The sequence below is a fragment of the Dreissena polymorpha genome, chromosome 3 (genome assembly GCF_020536995.1).
Source record: "Dreissena polymorpha isolate Duluth1 chromosome 3, UMN_Dpol_1.0, whole genome shotgun sequence".
Lineage (NCBI taxonomy): Eukaryota > Metazoa > Mollusca > Bivalvia > Myida > Dreissenidae > Dreissena > Dreissena polymorpha.
The window spans coordinates 139,704,979-139,725,264 of record NC_068357.1 but is presented as its reverse complement, the minus strand read 5'-3'; the positions used below and the strand labels follow the sequence as shown (position 1 = coordinate 139,725,264).

The 20,286-nt window shown below is 32.8% G+C and overlaps 1 protein-coding gene across 1 annotated transcript in view; it reads left to right on the top strand.

Annotated features, from left to right (window-relative positions):
- Positions 1–1,695: 1,695 nt before the first annotated feature.
- Positions 1,696–20,286, top strand: part of LOC127871666 (uncharacterized) — a 40,448-nt gene continuing 21,857 nt past the window's right edge. The window contains exons 1-32 of the mRNA XM_052414794.1: positions 1,696–1,860; positions 2,264–2,420; positions 2,750–2,913; positions 3,186–3,333; positions 4,383–4,531; positions 5,257–5,404; positions 5,560–5,726; positions 5,933–6,080; positions 6,764–6,918; positions 7,086–7,173; positions 7,485–7,565; positions 8,963–9,132; positions 9,439–9,595; positions 10,071–10,216; positions 10,865–11,012; positions 11,127–11,299; positions 11,502–11,658; positions 11,884–12,032; positions 12,194–12,332; positions 12,526–12,692; positions 12,792–12,951; positions 13,107–13,243; positions 13,623–13,767; positions 14,471–14,637; positions 15,688–15,838; positions 16,139–16,290; positions 17,135–17,273; positions 17,967–18,139; positions 18,318–18,486; positions 18,655–18,824; positions 19,223–19,373; positions 19,670–19,866. Of these exons, the coding sequence (XP_052270754.1) occupies positions 1,800–1,860; positions 2,264–2,420; positions 2,750–2,913; positions 3,186–3,333; positions 4,383–4,531; positions 5,257–5,404; positions 5,560–5,726; positions 5,933–6,080; positions 6,764–6,918; positions 7,086–7,173; positions 7,485–7,565; positions 8,963–9,132; positions 9,439–9,595; positions 10,071–10,216; positions 10,865–11,012; positions 11,127–11,299; positions 11,502–11,658; positions 11,884–12,032; positions 12,194–12,332; positions 12,526–12,692; positions 12,792–12,951; positions 13,107–13,243; positions 13,623–13,767; positions 14,471–14,637; positions 15,688–15,838; positions 16,139–16,290; positions 17,135–17,273; positions 17,967–18,139; positions 18,318–18,486; positions 18,655–18,824; positions 19,223–19,373; positions 19,670–19,866 (4,783 nt within the window). The 5' untranslated portion in view covers positions 1,696–1,799. The remainder of the gene's footprint in view (positions 1,861–2,263; positions 2,421–2,749; positions 2,914–3,185; positions 3,334–4,382; positions 4,532–5,256; positions 5,405–5,559; positions 5,727–5,932; positions 6,081–6,763; positions 6,919–7,085; positions 7,174–7,484; positions 7,566–8,962; positions 9,133–9,438; positions 9,596–10,070; positions 10,217–10,864; positions 11,013–11,126; positions 11,300–11,501; positions 11,659–11,883; positions 12,033–12,193; positions 12,333–12,525; positions 12,693–12,791; positions 12,952–13,106; positions 13,244–13,622; positions 13,768–14,470; positions 14,638–15,687; positions 15,839–16,138; positions 16,291–17,134; positions 17,274–17,966; positions 18,140–18,317; positions 18,487–18,654; positions 18,825–19,222; positions 19,374–19,669; positions 19,867–20,286) is intronic.

Genomic DNA, 20,286 nt, shown 5'->3' with positions numbered 1-20,286 from the left:
AGCTTATCCTATTAAAACAGACTTAAGACTATTTAAGAATTCATGACCAGATGCTTTACATGAGGCACTGACGATCATTTCTGGAACTTAAGGTCTCCTTTTTCTTGCATAATTAATTATCCAGCTTACCAACTTTGCTATTTAATACATTCACTTCAGAAATTGGCACATCATGATAAGGCTAATGCAAACGCGTTCATAACTTTGTATGGTTAACATGACGTTAAAAAGATTTCAGCTGACACGGTTTTACAATAGTGGCATACGCCTTTACAATGTTATCATAAAATATCGAGTTTAATTAATTATTCAACATTATAATTTATAAAAGTAGTAAACTAGCTTAAGGAAAAATAAATTTGTTGCGTTTGCGTCATTTATTTGCTTTTGTTTCTGGACAACACGTAAAATTTCATGAAACAAAAGAGTTCATCTAACTTATCAAAAGCATGATTTTTTTTATAAACTTCGCCTAAAAACAGATTCTTTTTTAATATTTTGTCATTTAATTATTTCTTGAATCTGATATGTTACGTTATTTTCACTTACATCTTGCGTTTATTAATACAACGTCTAAGTGCTAAATGCGTTAGTAAGGTGGTGTCTTGAAGCGAGTTTCGCATTTCAATAACGTTTTCTTCACGAGTAAAAGCGACAATCTAAACATATCTTACTTTGTAAGTTCTCTATGTCCTTGCATCAATAAAAAGTATTGTATTCAAACATAATTTCATCGTTACAGCTTTGCCATATCAAAACAGTAATAAAGATTTTTTATACCAAAGGGGGTACTATCTAATCCTCTTGTTGATTAAATATGATTTAACAAAAAAGAAAATACCGTAGTTAAGAAAGGTTAATCAGAAGACAGTATAGCATGTTCATTTATAGACTCGTCATAATCATGATAATCGCTTCGCTTGTTGAATGAAAAGAACATTAATGTAATTTACTTATATCAACAGGCCACTTTTAAATAATTATAGATATACATCAAGGTGTGCCTTACTTGTCAGCTATACGTAGATGCCCCATTAGGACAAGTGTCTCAGGCAAACATAACACTACGTGATTAATGAAAATAAAAAATAAAAGCCGCTTTGAATGAACAGGCGAAAGTATGTTTATGCATTCGCGCACTTGAAAATTCAATCAAAAGCATGATTGTAAAAACACGAAAATGCAAACAACAGCAGGAGTCTGAAAAACACAAAATACAGAAAATCACACTCAGTCATCCTTTTTTATTATAATTGTATAGCTTATTGAGAAACCTGTGGGCATGTTATATAAATGTTTCTATTAATCAACGGTTTAATTGTGGGTTATATTTAATCATATCAGTTTTAATCGTTCTTAGTATGCGTTGCCCCTATTATTTTATGCCTTCCAATATTCGGTATTGCATCGACTTGTATAGGTATTTTTTTTGGTATCTCAACTTAATGGAACGTTATGCAAACAGACTTAATGAACACAAATCCTCTCGAATCAGCTGATACGCATTGGTTGCTATGGACTGAGAGCAAACACTTCAAAGGTAACTTAAATAAAGAGGTAGCCAAACAACCGCTTCGATCACAATCTTTTTAATATCAGCAAACACAAAGAACAGGATCGCCTTCCATTACGAGTGCAATTTAGAATATCCCATTGGTTCTCGTTTTTTTTATGTTATCAACAAGGAAGCGATTGAGAACATGAGATCGCTCATGTACGGTATCACGTCACAGAAGTGTGTTCCTTAAAACCAAATAATTCAAAAGGCGCTCAGTGTTGTTGCCTAAAGTGAACTGACTATGTGGCTCAATCATTTTAATGTATTTATCGGTTGGTTAATATTGTCGGCGTTTCAAACAGGTAATCTATTATTATAAAAATACCAAAAATAATTTGCTACCATATTTTCTTTGAGTAATACAGAATTGTGTTATGAATATTATAAATAATAATTGTATCATTGACGATTTAACTATGTCTTTAATGTTCAGCAAAGACATTCCTTCCGTTACTTTTGTGATCTTTCTTGATTTGTGCTAGCACTAAACTTAATGCAGTGTACGTTTCATAACCGATTACGCGTTGCAGGTCGTTATTATCAAATATTTTAGTATATATGAAATAATCTCATATATCTTGGTGCAATACACTCAATAATCAACAATCAATCATGTGTAACGTAAGAATATTACATAAAAAGTATTATAAAGTATAAGATACAAATGTCATCATTTGTTGTGAAAAACGTACACAAATATTTCAGTATCGGCAACAAGTATCCGCCTTGTTGGTGGCAAGACGCCGTACTCTGGTCGCCTTGAAGTGGAGCACGATGGACAATGGGGAACAGTGTGTGATGACGAGTTCACGGCTAACAGCGCCAAGATCGTCTGCAAAATGCTCGGATTCACGGACACGGGGTAAAAATTCACCATTTAACGCACCTTTACGATATCATGTTAATAGTCGATTTGGAATCACTTGATAGTGTGTCGCACCTAACTGCAAATCACGCGAATCTATTTATTAAACTGAACACAAGAATCATGATATAAATTTACAATTATTATTTAATTTACCCCAAAACATTCCCAGCTCTCGTACAATTGTGTATAAACATAATACGTCATAGCCAAATTGTATTTATGGAAAAATGTACCATTTATTTGTTTTATTGGTGTCGGTAATCATTAAATGAATAAATGAATAAAATTAAACTATGAGATTCATTAAGAATTAATTATTTTAGATCTGCCCATGTGGTTCCCACCTCTTTGTATGGGCCAAGTGGTGGGACAATACTGCTAGATAGTTTAGCGTGTGTCGGCAATGAAACGGATATAGCCGGATGTTCACACCAGGACTGGGGGGTAACAGACTGCACACACAACGAAGATATAAGCATCGACTGCCGTATGTATAAACGACTGTCAACCGCTTTAGATTGTTTACAATCCATTTTAAATGTATGATATTACATTTAATTTGATTTGATGTTTTGTCTTATATAATTTCAGTTTTGATGTGTGTTAAGTGTATACAAGAGTATTATATCATGTTTTACAAGATTTTATTGAATTGTGGTAAAATCAGATTTGTTATATTAAGTGTTTTTTTTATATCGTGTAATCATGTAAACACAATTAAGTAGTCTAAAATGGCAAAAACACTTATGTTAACTTCAGAGACAGAAGTTCAAATCGTACACGGATCCACAGAGCATGATGGACAAGTGCAACTTAATATTTCTGGAACAATGCAACCGCTGTGTGCCGATAATTTCACTTCCCAAGAAGCCAAGGTTATATGCCGTATGCTTGGATTTAGTGAAAGGCAAGTACAAATGGTGAATGGTTGCATTACATAAATAATATTTACGTGTTCTATAGTTAAGTTCAGATGAACAGTGTCAATTTATTGATAATGCATACTTTTTAGAACGTGATATTAGCCAATACATATAATTCACGGTGATTTTATACAATTATGGCGTAATATGATTGTTTTAAATGGTAAAATTGCTTGTAAAGGCGTACATTATTTCATTTCTCTAATCCCATCGATCCTAATTTTGTTGTTCCAAAGCATTTTTTTTTATTTGTATTGCAAGCTCAGTTTTTGGATATTTGTGGACCATTATAATTTTACATATAATTAATTAATATTAAAAATAATTAAATCTGAGGAATCCGGATCTCTGAAATGAGATATTCTCACTAAAGTTTGCGCATGGTAAAACATGGGAATTAAAGCAATCGTTGAGCAAGTCCACCTACTATTATTTTGAAAATTAAAGCAGAACAAACTTGGTTTTTGGCCTTAATGTTTTTTTTATTCAATTTAAACATACATTTCGTATACATATAAAAACAAGGTTATACATTGACAACATCTACATATCAATTATTGTTATTAAAGTATGTTCATATATTGTGTACAATTTCTGCATAAAAGTTGACGTCAATTTTAGAGATGATGCTAAAATATATTTTATTAAAAAAATAAAAATGTGAAAGACGAAAGAACATTTCTTAAGGAGTTTCAGTAGGGAAAACATGGAAAAGGTAAGACGAAAAGGAATACTACGATAAAGGCAAGATCATTTAAGAGTGTGACAAATTTCTGCCATTTTTTTGTGTAAGTCTATTTTATTTCTTTCAAATTCTATTATTTCTTCCAATAGTATTTTCATTGTGAGAGCTTTTTGGCCTTAATGTACGATGACTGAATTCATGCTATAAATAACATTAAAGTTTTGAAGACAATTATTCAATTGCAATATGCATATACTTATACATAATTCGAGACGTGAAAAAATATGTAGAAATTTTATGTGTTTCATAAATCAAACTAGTAAAAATATAATCCTTCATTTTATTTAGTGGAGCCCATATCATGCCTCCTAACACAGCACCTAGCGGTGTATCCATGGTTTCAACTGTTTATTCGTGCAATGGCAATGAAATTGATATCTCCATGTGTAAAAAGCGGCAAACAATGTGCTCCGAGAAAGTTGCAGCAATTGATTGTAGTGAGTAAAACTGTATTACAACTGATAAAAAACTATTTAAAAACTTTTTTTAAATTAGACCATCAAGACACCATATTGCAATTAGTTACGTTGACAAACTATTTTCAATTAACAAATATCTTTGCTCGTGATCATGTTCTTATAATGGTTTCTGTTTAAAAAAAATAAAACTGTTGTTTACACAATTAAATATAAACTGAACCGGATAAATACTTAGCAAGCATAAACACATTAAGCTAATCGACAAATGCTATACGTGCTATCGAACAAGTTGTGTATTATGATAGTTTGGATCTACCTTAAATACCAGGATGTAATAAATCTTTCAAATCATCACACGTTTTGTTTTGAGAACAATAAATTAAGGTAATATGTTAAAATAAATGCATTGTGTTTTAATTAAAACGATAATTATAATTAAAACGATAATTTTAATTAAAACGATAATTATAAAATAAAACAAAGAGAGAGAGACAATGAGTTACAATTATAATATTAAAATGATAATATCCAGCATGTAGTTATACATAGTTTTCGTTACATCTCTGTCCCTTGTAGTGTGCATTTTCCATTAAAATGTAGTTCAACCCATTCAGAAAATTGAAAATAAATATCTTTAAAGTCCTACAACCATACTGACCTTTATAAGCGTCAAATAGATGTGCCTTCCTTAACACAATTAAACACTTTTTCTCATATTCGAATCTTCCTATATTTATATTAAGGAACACCTATACGACTAGTGAATGGCACGAGTGAACAGTCTGGTCGTGTTGAAGTCCTGCATCGTGGTGAATGGGGGACGATCTGTGATTACAACTTTGACGACAGGGACGCAAAAGTTATTTGCCGCATGCTGGGCTTCGTTTTCAGGTCAGACATAAAATGTTAATTTTATAACTATGTGAGTGGTTTTGCTTCTGCAAACATTCGTGTTACCACGTTTAAAAATAAAATATATTTAATTATATTTGTTTCACTCTTTTTATCGGTTAGAAAACAATGAGATGTATTTATTTTAATTGCAGTCGCGCCAAATCTCTGTCAGGTGCTTATTATGGCGAAGGTCAAGGCCGAATAGCTGTGGATGAATTGTATTGCCAAGGCGAAGAAACGGACATATCTGAGTGCAAATCTCGTCCATGGGGTTCAAACAATATTTGCACACACAGCGAGGATGCTGCTGTTGAATGCAGTATGTAGTCCTACATTATGGACACATAGCCTATAAAATCTCTACTTGTTGTAATATCTTCAAGGTTTAAATGTTTATGTAAAATCACATTTTAAATATACATGTATGTTTTGTATTGGTTACTGATTATGATATAGATCTCAAAGGATATCTTTTCTGAATGAAATATTCAACATGGGACTCATTAATTTGTTTAATTTGATCAGGTTCTGAACTTCGACTGTACGATGGCCCAACCGAATTTTCTGGTCGCCTCGAATTACGTCGTGAATCGACGTGGAAAACCGTTTGCGCTGATCACTTTGACAACAGAACGGCACAAGTTGTTTGTAATATGCTCGGTTTTGAAAGAGGGTAAGTTGCCTTATAAGTATTTTTAACTGTGCTCAGTTCTCAAACATTTGCTATCGAGTTTAAAAAATAATTCTAATAAACCTACTCAGCACAAACATGTTTCCTTAATCATGTACGTAAGTAATGCAATTAAAGTTTTTTCAAAAGGAAAATTTCATTGGCGCACATGTTTGAATTTAATATACATATACTATGTTGTTGATTCGCCATTCGGCAATGTTTTAGCTAATTGAGGTTTGATGTAGGAACCCAACTTGCAATGCGAATTAATCAATACATAAATTTTGTTATCGCTAAATCTTGCAGCATGTGTTTTATTTCACAAACGCGACCTTTGATAAGAGGATTGAATGCTGTTCTATTTGTAGTACACCCGTCAACTAAAACGAACATACGAACACGTAGATAGATTAATGGAAATTCGGTGTTTTTACTTTCAACGCAATAACATCGAGGATAGACGCTCGTTTTTCTAAACATACATATAAAACAATGTTTCTACTTATGACACTGTTTTAGCTTTTGCCAAAGTTTGCCAAAGTTTTGGGTTATTCGTGCATGTTTGCTTGTTCATTGTTCATTTGTATTTATGAGCTTTCGTAAATAGAACATCACTCTTTAACAGTGTAAACCCTGAACCGTTCTAAAATACCTGTTATTATGTTCGTTTTTTCTTATTTAAGAAACATATCAGTATACTCGGATGAACGCTTCCCAGCTGGAAGTGATGCTCAGATGAATGGCAACGGGTATGTCTGCATGGGAAATGAAACAGACATAGCTAACTGCAAGCATTATAATGTCAGCCTACCTTGTAATGCTGTGGCCATCAATTGCTGTAGGTTTATTTGATTATTGCTTGCCAAGATGTCCATGCTAACTTTTTTCAAATGAATACCGAACAAATAAATTGAATACATTGAATAAATTCATTAAACAGTGTGTTTTTCATTCCATGTAACAATGTAACTTGATGTTATTCTAGATATTGCATACATTTATTAGATTCAAACACACCAGTGCGGCTTGTGGATGGCACCAATATGTTTAACGGTAGAGTGGAGATATATGAGACGTTCAATTCATCAAATGGGTAAATCATTTTACTTTAAATTCGTGATATACTATCAATACTGTCATTTTTTGTATACTGAGTATCTTCGTTATCATGTAAACTTTAAATTGATAACGTTAAAGCTTTATTGAAAAAAGTATTTGAAGAACGCATTTCATACCAATTATGATCGATATTCTTTCGATGCATGCAGAAAACTTTATTATAATAAATAGAAAACGAATATGACTTGATTTTCTTTATTTAAAATATTCCTTTATGTATATACATTAAGAAAACATGTATTTCTTTGACATTTCTAACGCATTGCTATGTTTTCTTTCGGCAAGTGACTGGAAAGGCTTGTGCTATGATAACCTAACCAAAGAAGACGCTGTTGTGCTGTGCAAGATGCTTGGTTTATCGACACCGTAAGAGCTTCTTTTAGTGTTTCTGCTATATTTTAAGGACATGTTCATATCGGTGTCTTCAAAAGTTATTTGACATACTTGACAGACGTTCATGTTTGTATTAGGAAAAACACTTTACAACAATAACATGTGCATGCCTTCACGACTCTCTTCTTCATTTTGTTGTCTAAGCGTTATATAGCTTTGAAGATTTCGAAATCAATTATACAGCGCAAAAAATTCAGTTACCTAATGCCAAGAATCAAAATGTAAAGGATGCTCAACGGCAATAAGAAGAGGTTAATACTATCTGCTTTAATTACTATATAAAACAATGATGGGCATGCAATACACTCCGCTTAAAATGTTTTTTAGCGTTCTACGATGTTTGATGTTTCTTATTTTGTATATTGTGTGAAGTACTGTACCTGCATTCTACTTCTTTCTGTCTGCGGCTTGCTGGAATTTATCAAACCCTTTTAGGACGTGTCATCTCCATGATATATACAAAACCTTTAGGCTTTTAAATTCATAATTTTTTAACGAAACATGGCAACGTTATTTTAGAACACATTTATTTCAATGACTTTTTCATTATACTAAAACGCCGATTAGTAAAGATATATGTAAGGGTTAAGGAATAATGTAATATATATATATATATATATATATATATATATATATATATATATATATATATATATATATATATATATATATATATATATATATATATATATATATACCTGGTCATTAAGCTCGTGGTATTTGTATTCATTGTTTTGTCGTTAAGATTGTTTGACAAAACGCTCATAGCGAAGCACTCAACAGTTTTGCTGATGCACATGTTTATTTACAAAAATCTCAATATCTTAAATATTCACGTCAGTAAAGTGTATTTGAACCATGATAGCTTATCTCAAAAGCTTTCGAAATAGCATAATAATCGGGCATACAAGTTTCAAAGCGATTGCCAACTGTTTTCAGGTTTATGCGCATGTTTTAAGATAAAAGATAAATGTAGATTTCTTTACTTCGCGATGAGATAAATATACTGCACTAACACGTTCAGCGATTTATTGTTTCTGACATGATTAAATTGCCTATACGCTGTCATAATGACCGACATTATCCTAACTTAAGATTTTTGTCCTGAATTTAACAAGCTTAACGTATAAAGTAATACGTGTAATGACCTATACGAGGATATACGGTCGGGGCTGCACAAAATGAGCTACATACACATTTTGAGCTATTTGTAATAGGAGAAGATTAAAAATAACTGACTTTGCTACCAAATGAGATTTATTTTAAAAAGTTAAATCTAATTAACTTTTAGTTGACCGAATAGATAAAAGTTAAGAAAAATGCAGAGCATTACAGATCGTTTCGTATATATTTGAAACGTATACTTAAAGAACACCGACCATTCACGATGCGTATGACCAATACAACCGTGGTGGTCTATTTTCTCTTCTGAGCGGTCTGGGATGTAACGGTTCAGAGACGGACATATCGGGCTGTGCACCGCAACACAAATGGAATAACGACATATGTCTGCACAGTAGACACGCTGCGATAAATTGTGGTGTGTATTGCAAATATGGCCTCTACATGAATTACTTGAAATGCTTATTTATGATAACGATAACAATCATTATTTAGTGTATATATGCATATCGCAATTGGTATTGGTATCTTCCCTCGTTGAAACATTCACAACGTAGTTTATTTCTAATTTTAGACAAATTATCACATTGAACATTTTAGAAAATATTACAAAATGTTGTAAAATTGTTTTGTAAACAATCCCTTCCTATCCCTCACACACATTTATATCATGTATATTTGCATTATAATGGAATGCTATCACATTTAATATTTATATTTGTAGCCCCAAACTCCAAACTTCGCCTTTATAATGGATCGTCCATTAAATCCGGACGTGTTGAAGTCTTATATAACGGGTCCTGGCTTCACGTTTGTCGACACAGTGACATGGACAGAAGAGAATTTGATTTGATATGTCAACAATTGGGGTTTAATCAAAGGTTATGTTTTGTAAAATTTTCTGACATGCCTGTAAATTCCGAACAAGAACAAATCAAATTAGATAATTGTACTGCTTTGTTTACACACTCATGTGTAGGTATATTCAACTTGGGTATATTGCCAAATATGTGTTTTATTCAAGGACTATTTATGCTTGGTGTTACTGTATTCTAGTTTTGATGACTAACGGACTTCCAAAAACATCACAAATAACAATACATTCAACAGGGACATGTCATATTTTCTCCGGATTCAATATCACACTGAACCTATAGTATTATTAATATTGAAAGAAATGGTTTATTCCTACACACGCAATATGCATTGCTATCGTTGTTTTATCTTGCATTGACATGGTATCATTTGCTAGACTATTTTTAGACTATATTAGATCTTCTAAGAAGTTCTTTCTCTGTTCAACTTGTTCGCATTGGACACATTTAGTTAATAACCAGTGTACACCATTTTGTATAGTGGTTACCAACTCGTCTCTATGGAGAATATCGTCACCAAAGGAATACGTTCATTAGAATGCAGAGGCGCTGAAAGTGACATTTCGGACTGCAGATCTGGCCAATGGGATGTTGTGGGATATTGTATACCGGAGACCATTGCATGTAGTAAGCTAAGTTATACATGTCATTATGAAATCACATCACAACTAAAGCACTTGCTAATTAACTAAGCACAGTGTCAAAATGCATGATTCGACCATTTATGCAGCCACAATTACATAAATATAGAAGTATAAGTGAAGCTAGAATCATTTATTAATAATTATAATGTCGCAAGATACAAAAACATTTGACATGAGTAAGGTCCTATTCCTGTCCACTATTTATATTATGTTCTATTTACGGTTACCTCAGGTTAGCTATTTTGATGAACGTGTGTTTTTACTTCGCTGTGCTGTGGCGCTTCGTATGTCATAAGCATTGTACATAGAATAGCTGATTTTAATTGATGTCTTCTAACGGTTGTATTTCCACCAAAATTCGTAAATGCTATAGCAACAATGCAGGATGGTTTTCACTTTTATTGTGTACAAATGATGCAATAACTTTCTGACTTGGTAGAATAAGCATTATTTCAATAACCAAAATCACTCACGTTCAAAATGTTGTGATAGTTATTTTGTCTGTCAGATAAGGAACACTTATTCCCTACCTGTCGCTTAAAAAATTCCTTCAATAAAGTAGGCTCCCTTTCCACAGCAAAACTATGCCAATTGTGTGTGTGTTAAAACAGCGTACCGTTATGTATTACAGACAGCACAGTGCGTCTGATTAACGGGAGCAGTGAACGTTCGGGAAGGGTTGAGGTCCTCAACCAGGGCAAATGGGGAACAATATGCGCTGATGGGTTTGACATCACCGAGGCAAATGTCGTTTGCAGAAAGGCGGGGATACGACTTTGGTTAGTTATGAATATTAGCAATGTCGTTCTATGTTCACATAAAGAATGCAACATACACTTATCACAGAACAAAACCCGGAAATTTGGTAATGCTATTTAATGTTTGATTAATAGGAATGCGTCTGTTTTGCCTGGCTCTCCCTTTGGTAAAGGGTCAGCTGAATCGATCCTGGGCAATGTTTCGTGCAAAGGCAACGAATCAGATCTTTCAGAATGTAATTCTTCCCCTTGGAAATTGACAAAATGTGGCAAAGAAGACGTTGCAACAGTTGATTGCCGAGTTCAAAGTATGTAGTTTCTTCCTTCACAGCTATTAAGTGATAACTATCGGAATAATGTCATTATAATGATTGCTATAAACAATAACCGATGCAATTAAATTAAAAAATCAAGCGTTTATTCGAAGTTTTGTATCTCTGTTGGTATACTTATGTTCAACCATTCAACCACAAAATATACGCAAACAAGTCATAAAATGTTTCATTATAGATACACCTTTAAGATTAGTTGGAGGTAAAACCAAATATTCAGGAAGAGTCGAGTTGTTTTACGAAGGAACTTGGAGGTCATATTGCCACGAATATAATACACAACACCAAGAAAATCTTGAACTGTTGTGTCAACTACTCGGATACAACTATTCCAGGTAATGAGCTGGTGTTATGTTTGATGTAAAGGTACATGATCCTTTTTGTAATAAAAGTCATTAGTTCGTTCACATTGTTTAGTTTAAGTGGTGCATATAGTATGTTAGAATGTTAAATGCAGTGTGTTTTTCACTTAAACTTGTGGAAAGTAATTCTGGTAAAACACCAAAGGATGACTTGTTTGCTGGGATGATACCTGTTTACCGTATATGAAATAATTTCAGCTACGCAAGATATCTCGACTATGTGTATTTAAATGGAATGAGCCTTTTTCATGATCTGTCCTGCAATGGCAATGAGAGCGATATCTCGTTGTGTCCTTCGTCGGATTGGGGAAATTACTCGTGTTCATACTATACCGCAATTGACTGTTGTAAGTATGTTTTATCAGATTCACTTTTGTTTCATGTTGCTAACTCCAAAAGTACGCATCACTCATTAAAAAGTATTATTTAAATAACAATATAGTCTTTGTATACATGTTCATACATGTTACACGTGTGCATGTTTATCTAAATGTAGAATATTTTTTAGTATCCCCTATAGAACTTATTGGCGGGTTGACCGATTACATGGGTTTCGTGAAAATTAATAGCAATTTTCTTTGCGCGGACAACCTCACCGGTGAAACACAAGCGGTTTTGTGCAACATGCTGGGATACAGTTTCACCAGGTTCATTAGTTTTCTTTACCTTATCGCTCGTACGTAAACGCGTTAAAATGTGTATATATCTATTTGTTGAAACAAACAAACATCGCTTTTTATTTGTCCATGAAACAAATATAACAATAGGTTCTGCTCATCTTTATAAATGTGCATACATAATACAGCCTAAATATAATGTAGACTATTGCTTTTGGTTTAGTGATCACGCGCTTACCGACAAGGAACATTTTCGACCAGCATTTAGTCATTTGAACATGGTAGACGACATCATCTGTTCTGGTGATGAAAAAGACTATCAGCTATGTAGACCGACCGATTGGAATAGAGGGAATTGCAGCAGCGGCAGGCCGGCCTATGTCCACTGTAGTACGTTGATGTTTATAATAAATACATGAAATGTGCTTTCTTATATGCTTGTATCAAGTAATTATGGTATGAAGCGCGTGTTTCTCTGTTTGCATTCAGACACCCCTGTAAGACTTCGGGATCGAGCGAATATTTATAATGGAACAGTTGAGATATACCAAAATGCAACTTGGTCGAGCGTTTGTTTCGATAACAGATATACTAATCAAAACCTATTCAACGCTCGAGTAAGTTGCTTAATGATGGGATTTAGTAACAGGTAATCATGTCGATTTTCATGTATTCAATTTATATTCCAGTCACTGATATTGGAATTTGACTACGGCACTTGGATATAAATTTACATAATGAACTTTTATAAAAGAATACTTGGTAAAAACAACAGTTTAAAATGGCGTTATTTTGTTGTTCAAGTTTAACAAGTTACGGTAGCATTCCTTCAAACTCTAACTCATCTGTGTCGATGAACTGCACCGGAAACGAAGCAGATGTTTCGCAATGCAGATCAGTCCAAAATGTGTCATGTTCGCACATTATAACAGTGAAATGCCGTATGTATTTTCTCGCATGATTATGTTTTATAAACAAATTTGATCGCTTTTCAGTCAAGGAAAGCTAAACAAAAATGGCATGTACATGTACATTCTATTTGTATTCTTTTAATATGAAGTACTTCAAATAAACATATATTCTTTAATATATATATCATATTTATTTGTTTATTTTGATAAGGGAAGATTGCTTCTATTGTTATTGCTATTTATTATTATTGTTATTATTTTTATTATTATTATTATCATTATTATTATTTAACTGTCTCTGCTTGCAAAATATTAAATTTCACATTATTTTTATGCTTTGTATGCACTTTTATTTTTCATTCTTTACAATAAATTGCATTACATTTTGAAAGATATTTATTTTTTTCAGCCACCGACATTTCACTCGCAAATGGAAAAACGAAATACATGGGCGCACTGGCAGTGCAAACGGGATCAAGAACAACTCGAATACGATCATTTATAAACGACACTTTAAAGACCGTTTGTAGATTGCTGGGCTTTAACCTCACACGGTATAAGTCTGAAACTCGGCATTTAATGTCTTGTTTAAAAAAATTTGACACAAATTATGACGCGTTTTCAGGACATGCTTAGAATGCAGTATATTGGTTCAAAGCGCATCTATTTGAATTTTCGTATAAATGTGATAATGTGACCAATTTATAGCTATTTGAGCTGAATATGGAGCTTAAATAACGGTATACGAATCAAACATATTAATTTCCGATAGTGTAAGCAAGTGTTATGTGTCTCCGTTGAAAAAGTAAGTTAGTTTATGTTTCACGATTTCGGGCTGTAACTAGTTGTATGCATAAAAAAATTGAACCATGTATGGAATTTTCAATATCCAGCATTATTCAAATGTACAAAAATGTTCCACAATATAGAAAAGCGAAAGAAAATTTAGGTTTCTACAAACAGAGACTTACAATAGAATCAAGTCTATGTAATTGGCCCGATAAGTTTGAATATAAAAGTGCAATCTATACACCTTTACCGTTCTCGAAGTCGACTTTCATGTTTTACTTGAATAGCAATCATATGTACACAAAATTATATAAAGAAATGAATTTCTCTGCACGTCATGTACCACTTTGTTCATTAATTGTATGGTATCTATGTGTGTAATCACGGATTGTTGGCCAACTGTGTCTTACTAGTAACTCAATTTCAAAACACATCGTTAATTCATATTATATTATTATGTCATTGCAGATCTATTGAGCTAGAGCCAAGTAACGAATTTCTTCGAAACAAGTTTGAAACTGCCGGCGAAGTCATCCGTGAGTTATACTGTCAAGGAAATGAAACTGATATTGCTGAGTGCACGGAGAGTACAGTGGATTCTTATGTAGGCCAATGGGAATCAGGAATAAACTGCCGTATGATTTCGTTATATATTTCCATCTTCATCTAGTTAATCTTTATTTCCGCATACACCGTTGTTGAGTGATGTAATATTGTCTAGTTCTTTGCTCAATATTTAGTATGCATGTACGCAATGCTACAATTCATGGTTAATGTTACACATTTTTGTTTTATACTTTGATGTTCGATTTTCACATTAATTACCTTTCACACGCTCGTTTAAATGAAAAAGAAAACAACACATAGTATATGAATGTTCTTTGTAGTTGAACTGGTTGTTTCGCGGTGAAACAAATTTATTTTATTTTATATTAGGGAAGTATTTTAAATAATACTTGGATGAAGTTACAAGAATATTGCGACGGAATGCATGGGTACAAGGTCGCTAGCTCAAATATAATCTTAATTAAAGGTCCAAAGTAAAGAAAACCTATACAAATTGACCGGCACATAACACTGCTCAGCATAGCGATTAAAAAAAAAGTGACATGTAATGATATTCGCGTTTGGATCATGTCTTAACAAAAATAACCAAGTGCCAATATGCACTTAAAAATCAACGTTCAATGTCAATGATCAAAACTGAATCGATAATAATTCATCCTGACCAGGCGTTTTTTCTGTATTGAGATAGTTTCGAATAACGTGTAGTAACAAAAATATTAAGACATTATTGCGCAAAAATAACCACAAATAAGATAGCAAATTAAGATCACCAATCAATGTCAAAGGTCAATTATATGTAATCAACCTCAATTTCTTTAACAGGAGCTTTTATTTTATCAGCATGCATTTCGAAGGACATTTTGATTAATAATAATGGCAGGACGGTGGAATAACTACGTAACTAGATCAAATATCAAGGTTAAAATTACGGTCAATCTTATTCAACAGCCATGTCTTCATTTATCATCGATACATTTTAAAATAAAGTTGGCGGAGGTAAAATATCTTATATGAATAGTCAGTGTCTCGTGCATCATGCACTTTTTTTGGTTTGTATTATATTTTTTGGCGTATATTCATGACCAGTTCAATGACAATCTGGTGAATATTCAATACAGAAACAGCAATTCGGTTAACGGACGGCGAGCCGTATATTCATGGTGTGTTACAAATGAAATTTCAAGAAACCTGGTACAATACTTGTGCCGATGGCTTTACACTTAATGATGGCTTCGTTGTGTGTCGAATGTTAGGACATAGGCATGTAAGGTATCGCATTCTTTTTTTCATACCTTTGCTTCATGCATTATAGATTGTTACACAAGGAACAATCATTTTTGATGAACGTTTCAATATACCAAACTTTAAGCTAATTACAATCATAAATGTATTTTTGTTATCTATAGTTTTTAACGTAAATGTTAAAACTCTTGGCTATCTATTACCTATTTTGAACTATTGTACTATGCACACGCCAACGAAAAGATTATTGTGTGTGTATAATTATCTTACGTTCCTGGCAATATTGGAATCATGGAATATGACTTTTGCATACATCTATTGTTTAAGCAACGTTGTTGTTACGCAAGTTTCTGGGAAGAAGGTGGCGTTCAACGGAAACTTGCGATGTACCGGCAATGAAGTTGATATATCCAAATGTCCAGGATACAATTATTTTCTTGATAATTGTAGCAGTAATCAAGGGTTGCGTATTGACTGCAGTGAGTGTAATAGAAAACGAAAATCCAATTACATGTAAAACGGCCACTGGAAAAACTTTGTTATACCGAAATTTTGCAAACTGAAGTACCTTTTTCTTTTTAGATTTTTTTTTACATATTTTAGATACAGTTTGTGATACAATGCTTTTTGCGATTTTTCATTGAGAGATTTTGTATAATATTTCCATTTCTTTTATATAAAAAATAGAAAACGGTTTTTATATCAAAGAAAATTGACGAAAATCAGTAAATATACTTTTACAAGTCGGTCACTTAGCATAAAACGTATACTTTTGTTTGGACAATACCGTGCAAGAAGCGGTAAACATGCCATGGTAAAAAAGCGAAAAATCCCAATGGAGAACGAAAAATCACAGGGGTAAATGTAAAAACCCAATTGGATGACCAACTTTGTTTATACATTTCATAATGTATTTTTAAGCTAACATGATCAACTATTAATGACAAATACGACTTTTATTGCATAACTAATCCCCAAGATGCAAATCTTAAAGAAAAAGTGTACTAAAGTTTGAGAATTTTCGGTTTTTATTTTTTCCCTGTTGCCGTTGTAAATAAAAATAAATAATACAATTTATGTCAGTGCCTAGCTCAGCAATGTATTATAGAATTTATTTATTGTTTAAATAGAACACACATTATAGAAAAAGTGTCAGTATTCATCTCATCACTTTCCTTAAAAAATACACTTACAAAAGTGTATTAGTTTAACAGTATTCGTATGATTACACTCGTCTTATTATATTTTAGCATACATCGTGTACTTATATTTTACGCACATGGTCATATATTCCGTTATAATACATCTCACGTTTACACAAAGGGACAAAGGTGCGTCTCGTCGATGGATTAAATACAAAAGGAAGAGTGGAAGTGTTCTACAATGGTACATGGGGACACGTATGTACAGACTGGGGAAATCAAGATTCAGTGTTGTGTCGCTCGGCTGGATTTTCATACACGTGAGGGATTGTCTAAATTTACACTAAGCTTTTTGAAATTTGTTTAGTCCTCTATCTATCTAAATATCTGTAAGTTTGCCCATTCGTAAAATTGTGTCCGTTTGTCCGTCCAAAATGTCAGGTAAAAAAGAGAAATTTGTCGGAATATAATTTCGGAATTTTATATATGATATAATTAGCCTTGTATACGAAGGCAAAACAATCTTAATTTAAGATTACCCGAGCCTGATTGAAATGATGCTATTACTATAAATTGAAAAACAATATTTTTACTATTTAACAACTAAAAACGTCAAACGTGTCGATATGTATGAACAAGTTAGCCCTTATATTTTTGTAACAAACGTGAAAGGGATTCGTTAACAAAAAATGTTACATTTTCATACACAAAAGACGATATGAACATAATGTGCACTCTGACTAGCTGTTTTTTGCAAGTATGATAAGTCCGTTGTTTATACAATTCTGTTCAAATCTTAGCAATTTATCAATTCTTTATTTTTTTGTTTATCCTGCGAAGCTGTATGTTCATTGCTTTTGAAACAAATAATAAATTATTAGCCCAAAAGACAGCCTATTATATGTTTATTTGACACTTAATTTTAATGAGGATATGTGGTTTTGTATGTGAACTCTCAGTGTCATATATGAACCGTTAACAATTATTATTTAAATGTGTGTGCATGTTAATAGATATGGAAGTCATTTATCTCAAATGACGTTCAGCAATAAGTCAATTGGAAATTCTACGGCCGTCTTTCTGCAATGCACTGGATACGAAAAGTCAATAACAGAATGCAATTGGAATCCCAGGAACGGGATAAATGAGCCATGTAACTCAATGTACCCTTTAGAGATCGAATGCAGTAAGTAAGGGTTTGTACATAGAAGTATAAAACTTTTTGTAAAATGTTAAAACATTTAATTACGTATAGCTTTGCTTGTTTGAACATATTTCTTATGCAAATGAATCTCTATATTTGTTGGCAATCGTTGGGTTAAATGTTTACATGTGAATACGACATGCGTTTTTATTCTTGTCAGATACACACGTGTCTTTAAAACCGGGAATAAGTAAGTACTCTGGATGGATTGCGGTCGACTTTTTAGATCCTGATTTATATAGCACACAGTATGCTTCGGTTTGTGGGGAACAGTTTGACCTAGAAGAGGCAGATATTTTCTGTAAAGCAATTGGTTCTCCAACAGAAAGGTAATCAGACCTGTATGTTCAAACAATTAATATTATGACATATGTTATTTATACTTGGTTTATACTGATACTGAATCACGGTCAAATAGTATAAAGTATAACTTAGCATTTTGTTAAGTTGGCTAGAATTATTTTAAATTGTATTTATACTCGGTTTATCGTTTGTAGAAATGCCACCATAATAAAAAATAACAAATATGGTTCTCACTACAACTTTGTCATCGCACATCTGGATTGCGTTGGCAATGAGACGGATGTCAGAGAATGTCGATCAGATCGTTGGTCTGAGAATCATAATTCGTGCAATGCTAGTGACACTAATGTAGCGATAAACTGCCGTAAGTTAATTATGGTACTAACATGAATATGTGAACTACATTGTATTATATGTTAGATGAATGTCCATGAAAGAACTCTAGGAAGCGATCTAATAACTTCGATATTGGTGACTCATCAGTATTTGATTAGAATGCCATAAATTGATTTTAAAGTGTTGACAGAATAATAGCTAATATACAATCAAAACTAGTACAAGATATAATGTGTAATAAATGGAAACTGCCAACATGAAGACTTTCTATGATACGTTTTAATTTAAATACATGTTGGTGGTATGAAAATAACATACTTGCAATTTTATAAAGATAATGATAATGTTTACTGGATTTAACCAGTAAAAGACGTGTTGATGCTTCCGTTTAATTTTGGTCAATCAATGATTGTATTATATTTAAAGAACCAAAGACACTCATGAGGATGCAAGGCAAGGATCGATTAAATGGTCTTGTTGAGATCTTTTTCGACGCACAATGGTACACTATGTGTGGTGATGGTTTTGGTGTGCGGGAAGCAGCTGTTGTGTGCCACAATCTTGGATATAAAGTCGGGTTCGTTTCGAATTGAATCTTTTATTGTTTTCGGCAATGTGTGTTGTTGTTTTTGTTTCCATGGATTTAAAAGCTTAACATCTTATTTTTGAACTATAGATGATGGAACAATTAATTTCTTATGCCAGCAAAAGATTCTATAAATTGTAAACACAAAGCGAACACTTCCTTTGAAACGACCGGTGGGACTCATTAAATATTCAACCACGTACTATAGTCTTAATTTGTTGTTCATAAAATGAGCAACATATTATTACGTGTTTTAAATTCATAGTAAAATTCATTTCATTTTGTAGGATTCCACAGATTGTTTTCAACTCAAATAGCTCATTGATCTATAAAATGGACTGCGCTGGAAATGAGACCGATATATCGCAATGCGAGTTTAGAACTCGTTCATGGGTGTATAATGAATATCCTTGGACTCCTGGAGATTGTTCATCGCTCTCTCACGATGTGCGTTATGGCCAACGGGCAGGAGTGATATGTAGCATTAAGGATAAAGCTATGTGTATTGCTTAAACTTTTTCATCCAAAGTACCGAAACTATGGAATCAGATTTGAATAACACTGCTTAAGACTTTGAATGAGACGTTTTTATGTCGATGTAACGTCATGCTCTAAAGCCACTTTAACGTAGTTACCATATTAAACAATGTATTATTTGATGGCTTTGCAGAATCGTATCCCGTTTGTAAACTGTTTATAGGTGTTTCGCTTTGTGCAGAACTAATGTCTTTTTTCATTTAAGTAATAGTAGTAAAAATATGTCTTACGCCAAGATAGTGTCCCGACGAAGAATGTGCTTTTGTTAAATTGTAACATGTTAGCGATATATAACTACACCTTAATGTGCGATTTGATTTGATTTAAATAAAAGTGTATATTTGTCAAAAGTAAAAACAATGTCTCG